The 16,853-nt window shown below is 39.6% G+C and overlaps 1 protein-coding gene across 3 annotated transcripts in view; it reads left to right on the top strand.

Annotated features, from left to right (window-relative positions):
• The first annotated feature begins 2,155 nt into the window (after positions 1–2,155).
• Positions 2,156–16,853, top strand: part of ptpro (protein tyrosine phosphatase receptor type O) — a 171,309-nt gene continuing 156,611 nt past the window's right edge. For 2 of the 3 annotated variants that reach the window (XM_043713539.1, XM_043713538.1), the window contains exon 1: positions 2,490–2,572. In XM_043713539.1, coding sequence (XP_043569474.1) covers positions 2,498–2,572 — 75 coding nt within the window. In that variant the 5' untranslated portion in view covers positions 2,490–2,497. Of the gene's footprint in view, positions 2,573–16,853 lie in introns of all 3 variants that reach the window. The other variant, XM_043713540.1, reaches the window with a different exon arrangement.

Raw genomic sequence — 16,853 nt, 5'->3', positions numbered from 1 at the left:
AATGCTGACAGCTCACCAGCAAATATCCTGCACATTCCAGGTCAATGAGTCTTTGCAGCTGCTTTGGCAAATCAATAGGACTAAAAGCAACAATTAACCAATAGCAACAAGAAATGATCTCAGCTCAACATTAGTTAAAGTAGAGGCAGCCTTTACTCATGCTGATTGTAGGTGAATGAAGTGAGGAGCTGGAAATCATGATTTTATCAGGATGAGTAATCAAACCTGAGTCTGTGTTTCAAAATGCAAGGAGTGTGAAAGACAACTGCCCTACTCCCATCATTTAGAGGGGGATGTTCCTTCCTCCTACTCTCCTGATTTTTGGCTACTCCGTGTAGATGGAAATCGGAGAGTTGGAGGACCTCCTCGTGGATGTGGCTGGGGAGGCAGCTGCCAGATTGAGGTTGGGTATGGCTGGTGGAATTGTTCACCCTGGCAGCCAGTGACTCTACCATTGGTACTGATGTGTGCTCAAGTACAGTGTCTGCCAATACGCATTTGTGACTGCTGGGCTTTGGAAGGATGGGAGTGCACTGTTGACACAAGGAACAATGTTATGATTTGATAAGATTCCTGTTTTATTTATAATTTGCTGCTTATTTCATGTGCCCATTTTTAGAAAGGAATAGGTTTACTGCATTAACTAATTTGGTGAGACCTGGAGGAATCCAGTGGTATCCTAATTGCTCAATTAAGATATAGAGACCTGGATCTAATAAATCTGAACTATACTTGGGCCAGTAGTTCACACTGTCAATAGTCTGTCTGTTACCTTTGATCAAAAGCTAAACTCACCCAGACATATAAATAGACTGGCTGCAAGAGCAGGTCAGAGCAGGAACATTGCAGCAAGTAACTAATCTTTTGACTCCCCTAAGCCTGTCCACCATCAACAAGGTACAAGTCAGGAGTGTGATGGAATACTCACCACTTGCCTGGATGAGTGTAGCTCCAACAACACTCAAGAAGCTTGACACCATCCAGGACAAAGCAAACCATTTACTTTGTACTGTATCCACAAGCATCCACTTCCTCTGCCGCCAATGCAGTGTACACTATCTACAAGATGGGTACTGCGGAAATTTACCAGGCTCCTATACGACCACTTCCATGTCGAAGGACAAGGGCAGCAAATATATGGGAACACCACCACTTACAAGCAACCCCTCCAAGCCACTCGCCACTCTGAATTGGAAATATATCGCTGTTCCTTCACTGCCACTGGGTCAAAATGCTGACATTCCCTCCCTAAGGGCTTATGGGTCTGCCTATGGCTGCGCTGGTTCAAGAAGGTAGCTCATTACCGGCTTCTCAATGGTAGTTAGGAATGACTCAGCTAGTGCCATTCACGTCCCCTAAGAAACTTAAAAAAAAATCCATGGTCACAGTTACTATTTAGCAATGTACTTTATAAAATCTTTGAGCTAAGTATTTCATTTAAGTTAGAATTTCATTAAGAACTGTACTCATTAGTAAATAAATCCGGGTTTAGTATTCATATGAATGTGATAGATTTGATTAATTACAAAAAATATATGAATGTTTAAACAAATATTTTGCATGGACAGATAATAGATTGGAGCTGTGTTTATTAATTTGGTGAAAATAGGGAACTTTTATTAAACAAGCAGGAAAATAACAGGGATAGTTCTGATCCCCCCAGATAGTTGTTCAAATCTATTGTCACCTCACTCCTCTTGAATTCATTGAACGATTTAATTATTTGCGTGTTATTTGGAAACTGCATTATTAACTATCCAGAAACAGTCATGAAGGAAGAATATCTAGAAATGGTGATTCTAGAGACAAGGATTTCACAAAGTGAAATTTTAGAGATACAAACTCCCTGCTCCTGTAAGCTTGGTTCAGTTTGGGCTTGGAAAAACCTGTGTTATTAATTGAATGAAGTTGATTTGAAAATTAATAAAAATTGTCATGAATGTTCTTGCTCTCAGTAAGCAGTGGAAATATTCTATCACTGGTGTCCCCTGTGGATTGCAATTTTATTTTTCCTTCAGATATTTCTTGCTCTAGATAAAATGATGGAAGGATCAGTTAATGGAGAGGAACTGAAAGCTTTTGGGGATTGGAGGGAGGTAGTCACAGGCTGGAGCCAAAGGCTCCCTGAAGGATAGGGAAGAGAGAGAGAGAGAGAGGCGGGGTTAGAGGAAGAGAATGAGCTGTTTGTGCGGGCGATACTCTGTGCCCATTGATTAAATGCAACACAGCTCACTGATGGAGGAGCACAGGACGGAGGTAGTCAGTCTCTCGACTGAATGCGTGGTGTAAGCAGGGACGAGGACATATCTATATCTTTACAGTGGTGCACCCACAAGCCACAGTCGTGACAGTAAACGTGAGGGAGGAACACCACCGGGACCCAGTGTGCAGGATGCAGACTGAGCGGGAGACAGTGCAAATGGTCTGATGCTGCAGGAAAGCGCCATTGTCTGTGTCAGCACCCTAGCCTCCTGCCAGATCTCGCCATCTCTATTAAATGCATTGGGAGCTGCACAGAGGAGCTGCCTGCTCAATGGTGCTTTTTATCGCTTGTTTCCTTTTCGCCATAAAGGTGAGTGGAATGTAGCCTCAAACTGATCGGGTTTAACCCGAGGGCGGTTATTTTCACACAGAAACCGGTCTGAAATTGGCTTGATTACCTCTAAGCTGTGCCATGTGTAGCTCTTGTGCGCTTTCACCATTAATAACCACAATCGGACAGAGAAAAGGTCGCCCTGGAGCAAGCTGCTTTCCCAACAAAATGAAGCCACGTTATTTTCCCCAAGACAACTACATTCCAGCTTCCTTGCAACCACTTACATCAGTTTGCTCACCTCTTGCATTAATGTCTGCTTGGATGAACCATTTTATTGAAATACTGTACTGTAAAATAATGGAACAATTTGGGTTTCTTTGGGAAATAGAAGCTATTCGTTATGACTTTGCCCCTTATTGTTAATTTGTGGGGGTGGGAAATAGCAATTCGGATTTTTTATAATCAGTTCTAGGGAATTTTGCGAAATGAATGCTTCCTTGAATAAATGGGACGAGCCAAGAGCAGTGCTGACCTTTTTCATTGCACGAGTTTAAATAGCCCTACTCCCCAAGGCGAATACCATACTCTGCCTTTGAAAAGCCCTATCGCAGTCATCTCTGTAGTTATTACTTTCGTGTTTGGAAGAGCTGATCGGAAATTGCTGGCGACTTGTGGCAAACGTACAAATGAGAGATTTGACAGCAGCCATTGCAAGGATAAACAGGCAACAAAACTAATTAACGACGTTACAACAGAAACGAAATTATTTTTTTCTGAAAATAAAAGTGGTTGCGAGATATAAACTTTTTTTTAAAGTAGGCACAGTCTGGGTGAGCACACATTTCACGATAAACTGCAACTCGTGCATGCACTTTTGTACCTCAGGCACGTGTCCCTGTGTAGTATGTGGAGAAATCTATTCCAGCAACTGTCATTATGATAGACAGTAGGAAGAGTCTGTCATGGGGTTAATTTGTACAAATCCACGTCTTGGCATTTGTGGATCAATGCTAATAAGCAGATAATGTACCTGAAAGGAGCTGGATCCAATCTAGAGGCAGTGGGTTATATTCTGGCCATGTGCAACAAAACCACACAGTCTTCACATGAAATGCTGTGCACTTTCTCCCTGGTGCACTAGTAAGAGCTTACACAGGCTCAAAAAGCTTGGCTGATCAGTTTTAGGAATGTACACGGGCTGGTTCTTGTTGCCTCTGGGGTGGCACAGTGGCTCAGTGTTTCGCACTGCTGTCTCATAGCACCAGGAGCCCGAGTTAAATTCCAGCTTCAGGTGACTGTGTGGAGTTTGCACATTCTCCCCGTGTCTGCGTGGGTTTCCTCCCACAATCCAAAGATGTGTAGGTTAGGTGGATTGGCCAGGCTAAATTGCCCATAGTGTTCAGGGCTGTGTAAGTTGGGGTAATTGTGGAGTAATAGGATAGGAGAATTGTTCTGGGTGGGTTACTCTTTGGAGGGTTAGTGTGGACTTGTTGGGTGAAATGGCCTGTTTCTACACTGTAGAGATTCTATGATACTCCCTAGAATATTAGAAACAAGAACCGATATTCCTGGAAAATCTCTGCAGGTCTGGCAGCATCTGTGGAGAGAAATTTGAGTTTTCATTTTGAGTTGAGTGACCCTTCTTATCCCTAGGATAGTGCCTGGTTAAGATGGAGAATTGCTAATCTTTTCAAGCTAGGTTTATTTTATATCTTCACACACTTTTGGCTTTGGGGAAAATATTGGGAAGGTATCAGAAGAATAAGTAGGCTGAATATCAGCCACTTCAACTACATCATGAATGCTCCTTCCATAAGCCTGGAGTGGGACTAGAACTTAGCTTAAAGGCACATGCACTGCCCATTGAATCACACAGCTGGGTACTGTGTGTCTGCTTTACAGCATGAAATGGTGCATTTTGAAGAAATACTACAGTTTCTGATTCAAAATTGAAATGAAATTTGCTTTGAATTGTGAGTCATTGATGGAGATGAGCAATGGTATACTTTTACAGCAGTATTGTCAGATAATGACCTGATCAGTCTCTTAAACTGGAATAAATCGTGGGTGGGTATCATTGAAGTGCATTCATCTCACCTACTCAGAAGATGTGTACATTTGACAAACTTAAACTGGCAACTCCAAAGGAACTTCTGACAGCAATAAAGCAAAATAATTAAAATTGTACTTCAAAAAGATTCAGCCTCATTGAGTAGAGACTGTATCATTTCATGTTTGACCAAGTATCTTCACCTCCATAGAATTGGCCACCTCCAACCTTATCTGAATGATTATATTTGCATTCATATATGCAATGATTTGATGTCTTTTGTTCCAATAAAGGCCACACTAGTTTAGTTTGACATTGACTGGAATCTTGTACCATCCAATCAAACAATTACATTTGTGTGCAAAATGGTCTGGGGCTTCACAGAGGAAAAATGAATGTGACTCAATGGTTTATTTGGATTTAAAGAGAGCATTGGAGGTGAGGGGATTAAAGTAGTTTTATGTGGCAGAGTTTTGAGTTTCCAACCCAAGGTAGCTTGCAGTTTCATTAGAAATTTCATTGATTAAGGTCCAACACCTTAGTACTGATAGATTCAGATACATGATGCTGAGGAATTTCTCACTTTTAAAATCATTTGCTGTTTGAATTTCTCCTCTACTCCTTAAGGGTGTTAGTACTTTACATTTAAGCACATCTTTCTGATTGTAATTAAATTGCACTTAAGGTATTGGCCCCAAATGTGGTATCATGTAGTGTGGCCCTAGTGAGCCCCTGTATAAATTTATGCAGTCTTTGTTTGCATCATTTAAATATTGAGCTGCGTTTTGGAAAAAAGGCAGCATCAGAACAAAATTACACCCCATCAATCCAACAGAACAATAAGCATTAATTTATGTAATTTTCCAGTGAGTAATGAACTTAATTGTATATCTTATGAAATTAAGCTGTATCCTAGCAACTGGTGTTTCATTTTTCTTTGTGCTAAATGCAGCTTTAGGTAGCACATGACCTCATTTGCTTACCTTTAACACTTCCTTCCCGCACTGTCACTCAATGATAAATGATACAGTGTTCAGATTGTCTCATCTCCTTACTCTGAGGCTTTTCCAACCTCACTTTAGAGGCAGTCAAAATGAAATTAAGAAAATCACACTGCTGAAGATTAAAGAGCCAGTATGTCATCTGCACATGCACATACATTCACCTACATATGCACACATACACATACACACAATTGACTTTGTTCCTTTTCACACCTTCATACCTCTCAGTCAACCCATCACCACCATTAGCAGGCTCTTTGTCTTTGGTTCCGAGCACCTTAAAATCTGTTCCACTCATTCCTCCTCCTGCTCTGACCACAACATTAAAAGCATCAATTCCTAACTTCTTTCAGCTGTGAAGAGGAGTTGTATCAGATCAAAATGTCAACCCTGTTTTTCTCACCACTGATGTTGCCAGAGCTGCTGAGTTTCTTAAGCACTTTGTTTTTATTTCATATTTCCAACATCAGTATGTTGCTTTTTCTTGGTGAGCTGGTTGGCATTTCCCTGATGCATCTTAACAAATTAACTGAGGAATTATGAGAAAAGATGCAAACTAATAAAAATCTACTGTAAACATTGGCATACAGCATTGTGACAAATATATAGTGTGAAAGTCATTTAGCTGACTACTTTAAAGCTCATATTTAACATGCCTCCATAGGCAAAGAGGCCATTTGGCTTATCAAATGGACTTGATCCTGAATCAAAGATGAATGCATTTCATTCCTACAATACAATTTTAGAATGCACTTGCCCTAGATTTCCCAAAAATGGCTGCAGTCAGAAATCTGGCCTTCTGTTCATCCCCTGCCTTGATTGACAAAGATCAAACTATTGTGTGAATACCTCTCCAACCTTCAATTTCTTTGCACCAATTATTGATCCAGGTCTAAAGATTGAGGGGCTGCTGATGTTAGTGGTCTTGCCTGCTAATTGATTCTGAATCGATTACCTTGTCTGGGAGTCTCTTCTGAATCTGTGAGGGTGGGGGTATAGAGTATTTTTCTAATCTTTGCTGGAAGCTTATGACTTCTTTATTAGTAACAAAAATATTTTGTTCTATTTTAAGAATATAATGATGGATAACATTCAGATTATTTCTGCAAATACACAAATGCAAAACTCAGAAAATTTTCTTCGTTTAAACTAGTTTTACCTGGATTTAAGGGAACATTGTACATTTCAAAGTCTCAATTATGTCATTCTTTTTCTTTCAATATCTCATTTGTATTTAAAATGTGTATTGATTAGATAGTTTGCGTTCTCCAGTACTCTCAAGCATGGTACATTGATTGATAAGCTTTATCCTTGATATAATATGATTCAAGTCACTATGCAAATTATAAAAGGTTGTGAAAATTTTTCATGTAGTGGTTAATAAGTATTCCATTGAGCTATTTAGTAATCGAATTGGATTCAGTTGTAAACTTTGTGGGTTATGTTTTGTCTGCAGCACTTGGACTTAATCTAGTCTAGTGTGATAGATCCAGAGTTAGCAAGGATGTTCTTTATTGTGAAGTTTTCTTACATGAAGAACTAAGAGCTTAGACTTTCTCAGCTTCTAATGACTGAAACATGTAGCATATATAAACACACATACTGCTATTTTAAATTTGAAACTGTAAAAAAAATGTTGTATTGGAAACCTTTCATAACATCACACCCTTTTTATACAGCACTTCTGAAGATTTTATTTCCAAAGTTAAAGCAGGAATATTTGAGAGAAAAGATTGTTTGACTGCTTGGGCAACTGGAAGACTAAAGTCTCGTGATGAAATTTGCAAGAATGTATTTCGACATGGCAAACCTAATTGATCCTATCCCTTTCTACAAGCCAGCTGACTTCTATTCCATACTGAGTTTTGTAGGGCAGTATCCACTTTCCTACCATATTACTGCCTGAGCTGTGAAATCCACAGCTACCTTTGTGTTTTCTGAGAAGCATCAGAGGGATTTTGACTAAAGCTTGAGAGAAAGTCCAGATGGCTTTTAATAGGGGCTAAAACAGTCTATAAACTGTTACACATATCACAATTAAAATAATTTATTTGAATTTCAGAAGTGCAAAGTATAAAAGTGTTGCAAAATAGAATAAAACATTGTTCACAAAAAAAACTTTGACCTTACAATAACAAAAAAAATCAGAAAATTTATAGGCTAATCACTGCAAGTATTCGATGAGGACATAATAGAGATGTATAGTACAGAGGATAAATGGACTTGGGAGGTTTTGACATGGAAATTTTAAATAATATTCCGCAACCAAAATTAATATATGCATAAGACGTTAGATATATGACTTCAAACTTCCAAAGATTTTCCAAAAAGGCCATTTTTTAAAAGCATACATCCCTCATAGGATCTATCAGAGTCAGATTAATGAGGAGAAGGATCTTCAAAAGGCAGTTAAAAAAAAATCCTGGAGCAAGGAGTGAAACAGAAGAGATGTGATTGCACGTAATGAGAAATAAAACCGAGATCTAGATGAGGACCCATAAATCATGGCTTGTCAGTATTGTGGTAAAGCACGAGTGGAAAAAACAATGGCTGAATGTATTTTGTGCATTTAAAAATACACAAACATTTTTCTCAGAGAAATGCTTTTGACAAGGTGTCATATGACACTCTGGGCAATTGCCAAGTTCCAAGTTGGATCCAAAATTGACTGTGGCAGGAAGCAAAGGGTAATGGCTGAAACGTGTTTGTTGTAACTGGAAGGCTGTTTGTGGCAGGATTCCAGAGGGTATAGCACCGGGTTCCTTGCTTTTCTTGATGCACATCAGTGATTGAAAACCACTGGGCACATGTTTAATGAGTGCACTTATGATACCAAAATTGGTCATTATAGTTGACCAGCAAGAGGAAAACTTCAGATATTAGGAATATGTCAATGGAATCATCAGGTGTGCAGAAATGTGGCAAATGAAATTCAGTCTGGAGTAGTGCATTTGGGAATAACAAGCAAGGCAATTGACCACACAAATGATAAGATTGTGAGAAATGTAGAGGAACAGAGGGACCTGTGAATACCTATAGGTTGCTGAAGGTGGCTAAGAATGCATGCAATATATTTGCTTTATTAACCAAGGTATAGATTATAAGAGCAGGGATATTATGTGAGAGGTGCTTAAAACATGAGGACAGGGTTACAATAGTCCCTACTTGTTGTGGTCACCACATTGCTGTAATGTTGTGGTTGCAGTAGAGAGGGTAGACGTGATATTTGTAGGCATGCTGCCAGGAATTGAGAATTTTAGCTTCGGGAAAGGATTGTTACGCTATGGGTGGGATTGTTTTCTCTTTGGAAAAATGAGGTTGGGGAGAGATTTAATTGAGATACGTATAATTATGATTTGTACACCCCAGTCCAACGCTGGCATCTCCAAAATTAAAAATCACACACCAGGTTATAGTCCAACAGGTTTAATTGGAAGCACACTAGCTTTTGGAGCGCCGCTCCTTCATCAGGTGGTTGTGGAGAACACAATTGTAAGACACAGAATTTATAGCAAAAGTTTACAGTGTGATGTATAATTTGATGTTTGGTCACCTTCTCAAAGAACTTCCAAAATATTCTTAGTTATACAAGTTAAATGTTGTAGCCTACATGGCTATGTAGAACACTCCGAGGATGTGATTAAACTGGATAGCTTTTTTTTCAGCTGGCAGAAACATGTCTGACCAAATGACCACCTCCTATGCTGTAAATTTTCAATTTTTTCAGCTTTTCAATGAAGTTAGGCAAAAACAAAGCGAAGCCATTCTTGTCAGGTGAGCAGAAAATGAAAAAGCTATTTGAGTAGAATGTTGAGTGAGATTGGATGAGATTCAGACTGGAGCTGACAAAGAGGGAGCGACAATCCCTAGGTAAACAGCAATGCAAGAGAGCAATGTAATATCACTGTCATTTGTATGAAGATGAGCATTAGACTGTGAGATCCTAATGCAAACTCAGGGATGTAGCGTGGGCATGCTGTCAAGCTCATCGAAAAATGTGTATTTAGGAAAGTGAGAGTCCTGAATTTTAAATGCTACAACAACTAGTTGCGAGATTTTAAAATCTGACAATACTTTCGATTGATCAAAATCACTGACATAGCTCGTGGCTTGACTAAAAGTGATGGAACGTGTGCTAAGGCATTATGAGGTTGAGTTGATTCGTAGGAAAACCAAATAAATGTCTAAAGCCAGGTGCTTGTTCCCTCTGATACGCACCAAAGAAACGAATAGCCATTAATTCCGTCCACTTGCTGGAAGGAAAATAATACAGAGAAGATGGTTATAGTAAAACCAAAGAAATAAGTCAGGGATCAAAGGAATGATGAGTGTTAAAGCTGAACAGTTAAAGGAAGAGAAAAGGAATGTTTTCCAATGTATGCTACAGAGGAACTAGCGGGCTGAAGAAGGGCTTATGCCCGAAACGTCGATTCTCCTGTTCCCTGGATGCTGCTTGACCTGCTGCGCTTTTCCAGCAACACATTTCCAGCACAGAGGAACTAGCATCAAGGTTAACAAATGCTTAACAAATGTCTTTTGCACTCTGAGTGCAATTTGTAGCTATTTGCAGTACAATGGCATAAAGACTCCTCAAAATTATACACATTTTAGTTGTCTTTTTGGTCAAATTACACACACTAGAATGTTATTTAGATTATCAAAGCTTCAGAAGATTTCAAGTATCCAAATCACAGTGTTAAATAACACTAAAGGATCTGATGTTATTGTACATAGTTTACAGATACATTATCTAAGGTTGAATAAATCCTGCTGAGCATTAAGAGAATCTATTTGGAGTGAGTAAAAGGTTAGAGATGTGATGGAAAAAGCAGAGAAGGATGATTTGGGTGAAATCAGGTGTAGCCAGGGCTATAACAGACTCTAAAGTATTGGTTGTTCACCCTGTTTTCTGATTGGTTAACTTTCATTTCACTCCACCTATTTAGCATTTCCCATTTTTGTGTCCAGTTTCATAGTGGTGCCCTCAGGGACAGTGTCTCTAACTCTGAGTTAAAGTCCCATCTGCTCTAGAGGATTGTACTAACATCTCTGAACAAGTTAGTTCAGAAGGAAGCAAACATTCTGATTAAGCTTGATAAATGCTTGACAATTTACATGCCAATTGTATAAATGAACTGCAAGTTGTTATCATGGGGGTAGTTCATTCATGGTTGCCACAAAGAATGAAATGATTACGGTGGTACAGATCAAGTGGAGGACTAAGTCATTGCCACAACGAAGACAATACTCCAAGACAGGACACACAAAGGAAACGTTATGAAAGCTCCAGTCTGCTAACCTGTGCAGTTTACTAATTTAGTGTATGTAGTGTCTTTACTGCTAAATGATTATCCATTGGGGGTAAGGGCACCCACAGTCTCCAGTTTAAAAAGAAAGATGATACCTGTAGCAGAGGCTTGAATACATGAACCAATCCCATATTTGCTCATATTTTTGAAAATGGGAGACGGAAAGTAAGACTCCAGTTTATAGGGGTCTCCGATCTAAGCATTGACTCAGTCAGTAGACTGCTTGTTTAATCAAGAAAATCAGTAAATCTGCAGGCCTCATAGCCACAATAGTGTTTATTCATCTAGTGGTTCTTAAAGATCAGTATATTTGTGTTGAAGTGGCTTTAGTTCATTGTAAGGCCATAAGTCATAGGAGCAGAAGAAGGCCATTTGGTCATTACATTGACTCCACCATTCAATGGTCATCTAATAATCCTCAGCTTCACTTACTTCCCTTATGCCATTAGTCTTGACCCCCTTCCTGATTTTAATCTGTCTATCTCAGCCTTGAATACACATGATGATCTATACACACTAGGCCTCAGCAGTAAAGAATTCCACAGATTTGCTATTTGCAGAGAAAAAAAAATTCTCCTCATCTCTGTACTAAATGGATGACTTCCAACTCTGAAATTATAGCCCTCTGGTCCTAGATTTTCCGATAAGGGGAACCAACATTTTCTGTCAAGTTCCCAAAAAATCTTGTGTTTCAGTATGGTCTTTTCTCACTTTTTGAAACTCCAGGGAGTACACGCACAATCTTTTCAACCTCTCCTTATAAGAAAATCCCTCCATATCCAGAATTAACCAACTTAACCTTCTCTGGACTGCCTTCAATGATTTCACACTAACATCAGTGATGTATAATAGTACTGAGCAATGAAAAGAATTCTGGGACTCAAGTAAATGGCAAATACACATTGGCTTTATATGATGAGTATTTCTCACTAATATATATTAAGATTTACATAAGTGTGACTATACTCATTCTACTTATGTTTTCAAAACTTTGGTTTTACTTTCATCAAAGTATCCCAGAAGCTTTAGTAAACACAAAAATAATTTTGCTCATACAAAGCAAGAGGTAAACAGTCTGATTAAGCAAATTTTTCTTCAGAACATTCATGGATAAAGGAATGTGCCATCGTTCACTTTATAAATAGTGGATAGTATCTGTCGTAAAGCGTAGGGCCTTGGGGTAATTTTCTTTATCTGCATCTGAGAAGGAGCATTTCTCCCCAACCGTCTCTCTCTCTCTCTCTCTCTCTCTGAAAGCTCTTGCTTCCAATCAGGTACATATGGACATACGTGGGGAGAATTTGCAGGCAACAATTATTCCAGCGTTCACTTGAACAGTAGCTTGTGCAAAGCCAACATTTTTATAAGATGCAGTTTACTCTAACCAGTCATCTGAGTGGAAATGTTAAGAACATCAGAACTAGGAGCAGGAGTAGGCCGTCTGTCCCTTCGAGCCTGCTCCTCCATTCAATAAGATCATGGCTGATTTTTTCATGCACTCAGATCATGAAATCATCTGAATGTTACCAGCAATGAGAAAATCGCCCTTGATGTAAGTGGCTAAGCCCACAGAAGCAAAGCAAAATCCATTATATTTTCTTTAGCAATTTAGTCACGCTTCACCGAGCAGGGCTGGTGTTGCATAGATGCGCAAGTTAAATGTTTACAGGGCTAAGAAATTAATGCAAAGAATTATGAGCCTGCGACCTGATTAGATCTCAATGAGAGTTAAAAACCAAAGGTGTCAGATTTATGGATACCTTGTCACTAATATGTGGTATTCTAGCTGTCCAGTTTATTGCCACGAATCCTCCTCTGTCTATGCTGAGTCTATGGCCTATCTAATTATTAGTGCCAGAGGATAGATCACTTGCTCTAAACAGAAGAGACACTTGTCCTAGTAACAAGGTAGTGTATTGAATATCAGCAGTAGATACAGTTTATAATAACTTGCTTGGCATAATTGCCAAGAGCCCTTGGGAGCTGTATAGAACACATCTGCTCCCTTTGGGTACTCATGCAGAGCTCACTGTTTCAGTCAGAAGACTGTGGCCTCACTGGTCACTTTTACATGAACATTCACTCATTCAGAGCCGTTACTTTATACACCAAACTAGCTCAATGTGATAACACAAAGAAAAGATTTAACTATACTACAAGATCTATGTTGTTGTTATTTTTGTAATATTCCTGTTTGTTTTGTAAAGTATCCACATGTGGTACTGGTGTTGTATCACTTGTTGATGTGCATCCTGTGGGAATTGGTGCAAACTATTTTCACACCTATGGTCATTTTCATGTAGGCGCACTTAGTACTCATGTTGGTCAATGATATAATTACATCGTGAGCGCAAGTTCAGGGCTTAAAGATTCTGTGTCACAGAAAGAAGGTGCATTTAACATTACTCCAAAACTTTCTGTGGATTATGTTGCTTGCAACTGAAAATGTTCCTGATGTGGACCCGATCCATTTATAATGAGGTCTGAGATTAGTTATGGGAGGAGAATTGTGTGTTGCATAATTATTGCTCCCAAACAGTGCAGGAGAGAAAGTTTAGTCGTGTCCACTATGAGCAGGTAAGGAGAGTCATAGCTCTCTATTTTAATACCCCTCCCCCTGGGTCAGTTATAGCAAATAATATTTTTATTGCTTCCATTTTGGCACAAAGCTTCAATCCGACTTAATCAGATCAAACATGAAGGAGAGCTGGAGTGAAGCTTTTATTAAGTGAAATGATGGAGTTTTAATTCCCAAAGAAAAAGGAAAAAAGTAACTAAAAGAAAATGACAAATGCTTGCAAAATGCAGGAACTGAACTTTGAAAGAAGGAGTGAGGAGTATTTGCACAGACAGGAAGATAAAGGATGTGCCATTTACAACCTTTGGGAGAGTGAACATCTGTGTCCTACCTGCTCGATAGTTGCTGTGTTTCCTCAGGAGTCTTGAAGCTTGCACATACCCTTGATTTTTCAGTCAATCAAAGTTTCTTCAACTTGTCTTTGTCACTGTTGCTGAATTATGAAGCTTGAATTGAGAGGGCAGCTTTCCATAACCTTGCAGTGTTCATCCCATGTTGCTTTCTTTCGTGCTTGTTGCTCAAAGCGACCTACTGAAATAGGGTTCATTTATATATTCCCACACTAGCTCCATTGTCTTTTCCAACCTGAACACTCTGGAGGCAACCTTTCATTTTCAATATGTGAAATTGTTGTGTACATAAAACAAGAGGTGCAATTTTCTTCTCGTCTCAGAGTTTAAGTGGTTCTTGATTAAAACAATAATTCTGAGAGAGCCAGTTTTAAATATTTTCTGTCTTTTCTGGGGTTGTCAGATAATCATAGCCAATGACTGTCCTTTATTAATGACAATGTTAATTTATGAATATCTGAGGTTTTTAAGTAAAATGAGAAAAACTTAGGATTGATGGACCATTTCACTACAATTGTAACAAATTTTTTTGTCCATCTACTTATTCAGGTGATTGTATATTATTCAGGGACACAAGTCGGAAGGAAGGAATGAGTTGTCCCTCTGTTTAAATTTCTCCCTCAGCTAATCCTGTCAAAAACAACGTGACAAATAATTTCTCTTGTTGCTGCTTATGTGCACCCATTTCATTTAGTAACTGCAATGGCACTTCAAAAGTAATTTATTAGCTAGACATCACTTCTGAATTTCTAGACAAAGTGCTGGGTGGTGAATGAACACAAGTTTTTTTTTCTTGTGTTGTATGTAGCTGATTAAATATTAATATTGCAAATGATCCCTCTCTCTCTCTAAGTTACAACTTTTGTAAATCTATCAGAGTAGATTTGTTGCTTCCAATTAGTGCATTACAGCTAAACTAATATTAAGCGGGTTACTTGATGTGATCCTGTGCTGTTGTACAGAATGATTCTGGCCTGAATTGTACTGTCAAGAGGAAATGTGAAGGAAGGAGGATGATCATGCTGGGAGCTTCAGCCAAAACTGACTGCAGAATCACATTACAGTCAGCATTTTTATGGGGCTGAAGCTTCTGTCTTTAACTGAAGACCTATAGACAGCAACGAATCACCACACGAACAATTAAGAATGTTTGAACTTTTTTTGTGCTGGTAGTGCTCTTTCCATGATTGGGAATTACTTCCTTTTCAGTGTAGTTAATCCCAATGTCCAATTGCAATCCAAGTCTATAAAAAAGAATATCTCAGCACTGTTAAATTATATGCGCTACATAAAGCATTGATTATGTTTCTTTCAATCAATAGATCTTTTGCAAAGATGGTTAGAGAAGTACCGTAAAGAACTTGCGCTTGTACATCATGTTTCATGATTTCCGGATGCCCAACAGTACTTTACAGTCAATGGTGTAATGTTGGAAACATAGCCATTTAAAGCAGAATAGCAGGGATAAATATTCACCAGGTCACCAGCTCTTCAAATGGTCAGTATGGGAACACTTCACATTCAGCGGTTACAATGGGGCTTTGGTTTAATGCTTCATCTGAAAGATGACAGCCTCCCTCAGCATTGCACTGAGGGTGTTGACCTGGATTAAGTGTGGGGATGGGAATGGATCCCACAATTGTTTAGTTGGGAGAGTTGAGCCCATAGCTGATCCACCTAATAGAGATCATTTCAGTGATGGATAAGGTTTCGAAGAAAGCATTTGGGCTGAATCTGGCATCCCTTTGACTAAGGGTCAATCTTGTCGGGTTTCTCGCCATGAGGAGTAGTGAATTTTCTCACTGCATTTTCCAAACTCACCTCACTAACCATCCATCCTGCCCTTCTTAGTTTCTAGATTCCTAGTTCCATGCTAATGCTCGCTGTCCCCAGAGCAACTCTTTGAAGTCATTTGTAAAAGCCCATTGTGTATCTGGAGAAGCACATTGCTGCACATTTGCCCTGGACAAGGCAGACAAGGGAAAATTGGTGCCTCGCTTTACTGGAGAGATGAGGCTTCCCCCCTGCCCTCCCCACCANNNGTCAGCATTGGACGCCGCTACACCATATCATGGTCCAAGATTGCCACGTGGATCAGTACAAATCTCTGGAGGAAAACACAGCACTGTAGGGAAAAGGTTAATATTCTTTTCCATATTATCAGTGGAAATATCACCATCTTCTGTCTGGTATCTCTCAACTTATCTGCTGCTGTACCCACCTCTTACTAAGGTACAAGCTGTCACTCTGTCCCTATTGCCTACAACATCTTCCCTCAGTCGTGTCACCTGGCACTAATCATCTGTGCTTCCTGATCACTTGCTCAGGACACCTAACCAGCTTCAATTATCATTGTGACAGTTGTGCAGTCCACTTTTATCTCTCTTTCTCTCATTCCAACAGGAACACCAGGGCCCAGAAAGGCAGCAAGAATGAAATGCCTGGCTTTTGACTTCTCACCCCTTATGTGGAGAGGAACTTGACTCTGACTGCCTGAGCCACTAGCTGACTGTACCCAAGTCCCTAGATTGATATCACGGATTGCCCTTGTCTTACTATGCTGAGATCCCTGAAGGAAGACCATCTCTCTTAACTTGACTGAGGATTGCTAACAGCTGTGTTAAGCTTCCTGTTGTTCATTTGCCTGCACAAAATGCCATGGCAATACGGCAGCAATGTCAGCTTAGTATCTCTGGCTGAGAAGGCAATGTGCAAAAAGGAAAGGAAAAACAGGGATGCTGTGAGGAGTCAGGTGGGCACAGAAAGTGGGCACTAAGAGACTCCAAGACGCAGCACTGAAATACAGAGGTATCCAATGGTAGATTTGAGATGTGTCATGAGGGTTCTTGGAAGCTGATACACCTTGGATTCCAATCTGAGTGGGTGTGGCCAGTGTTTGTGGAGCATACCTTGAAATAATAATGCCTGGTGTCCATTCTGGTGGTTGCTTTGGTGGGAGCAATGAACAGAAGTCACTAGATACCCACTCTGACCGCCATGTTGAGATTTCTCAGCGTCTAGTTTGC

Source organism: Chiloscyllium plagiosum, chromosome 23 (genome assembly GCF_004010195.1).
Source record: "Chiloscyllium plagiosum isolate BGI_BamShark_2017 chromosome 23, ASM401019v2, whole genome shotgun sequence".
Taxonomy (NCBI): Eukaryota; Metazoa; Chordata; class Chondrichthyes; order Orectolobiformes; family Hemiscylliidae; genus Chiloscyllium; species Chiloscyllium plagiosum.
Note: the sequence above shows the minus strand (reverse complement) of the source record. Positions and strands in the feature narration are given on the sequence as shown.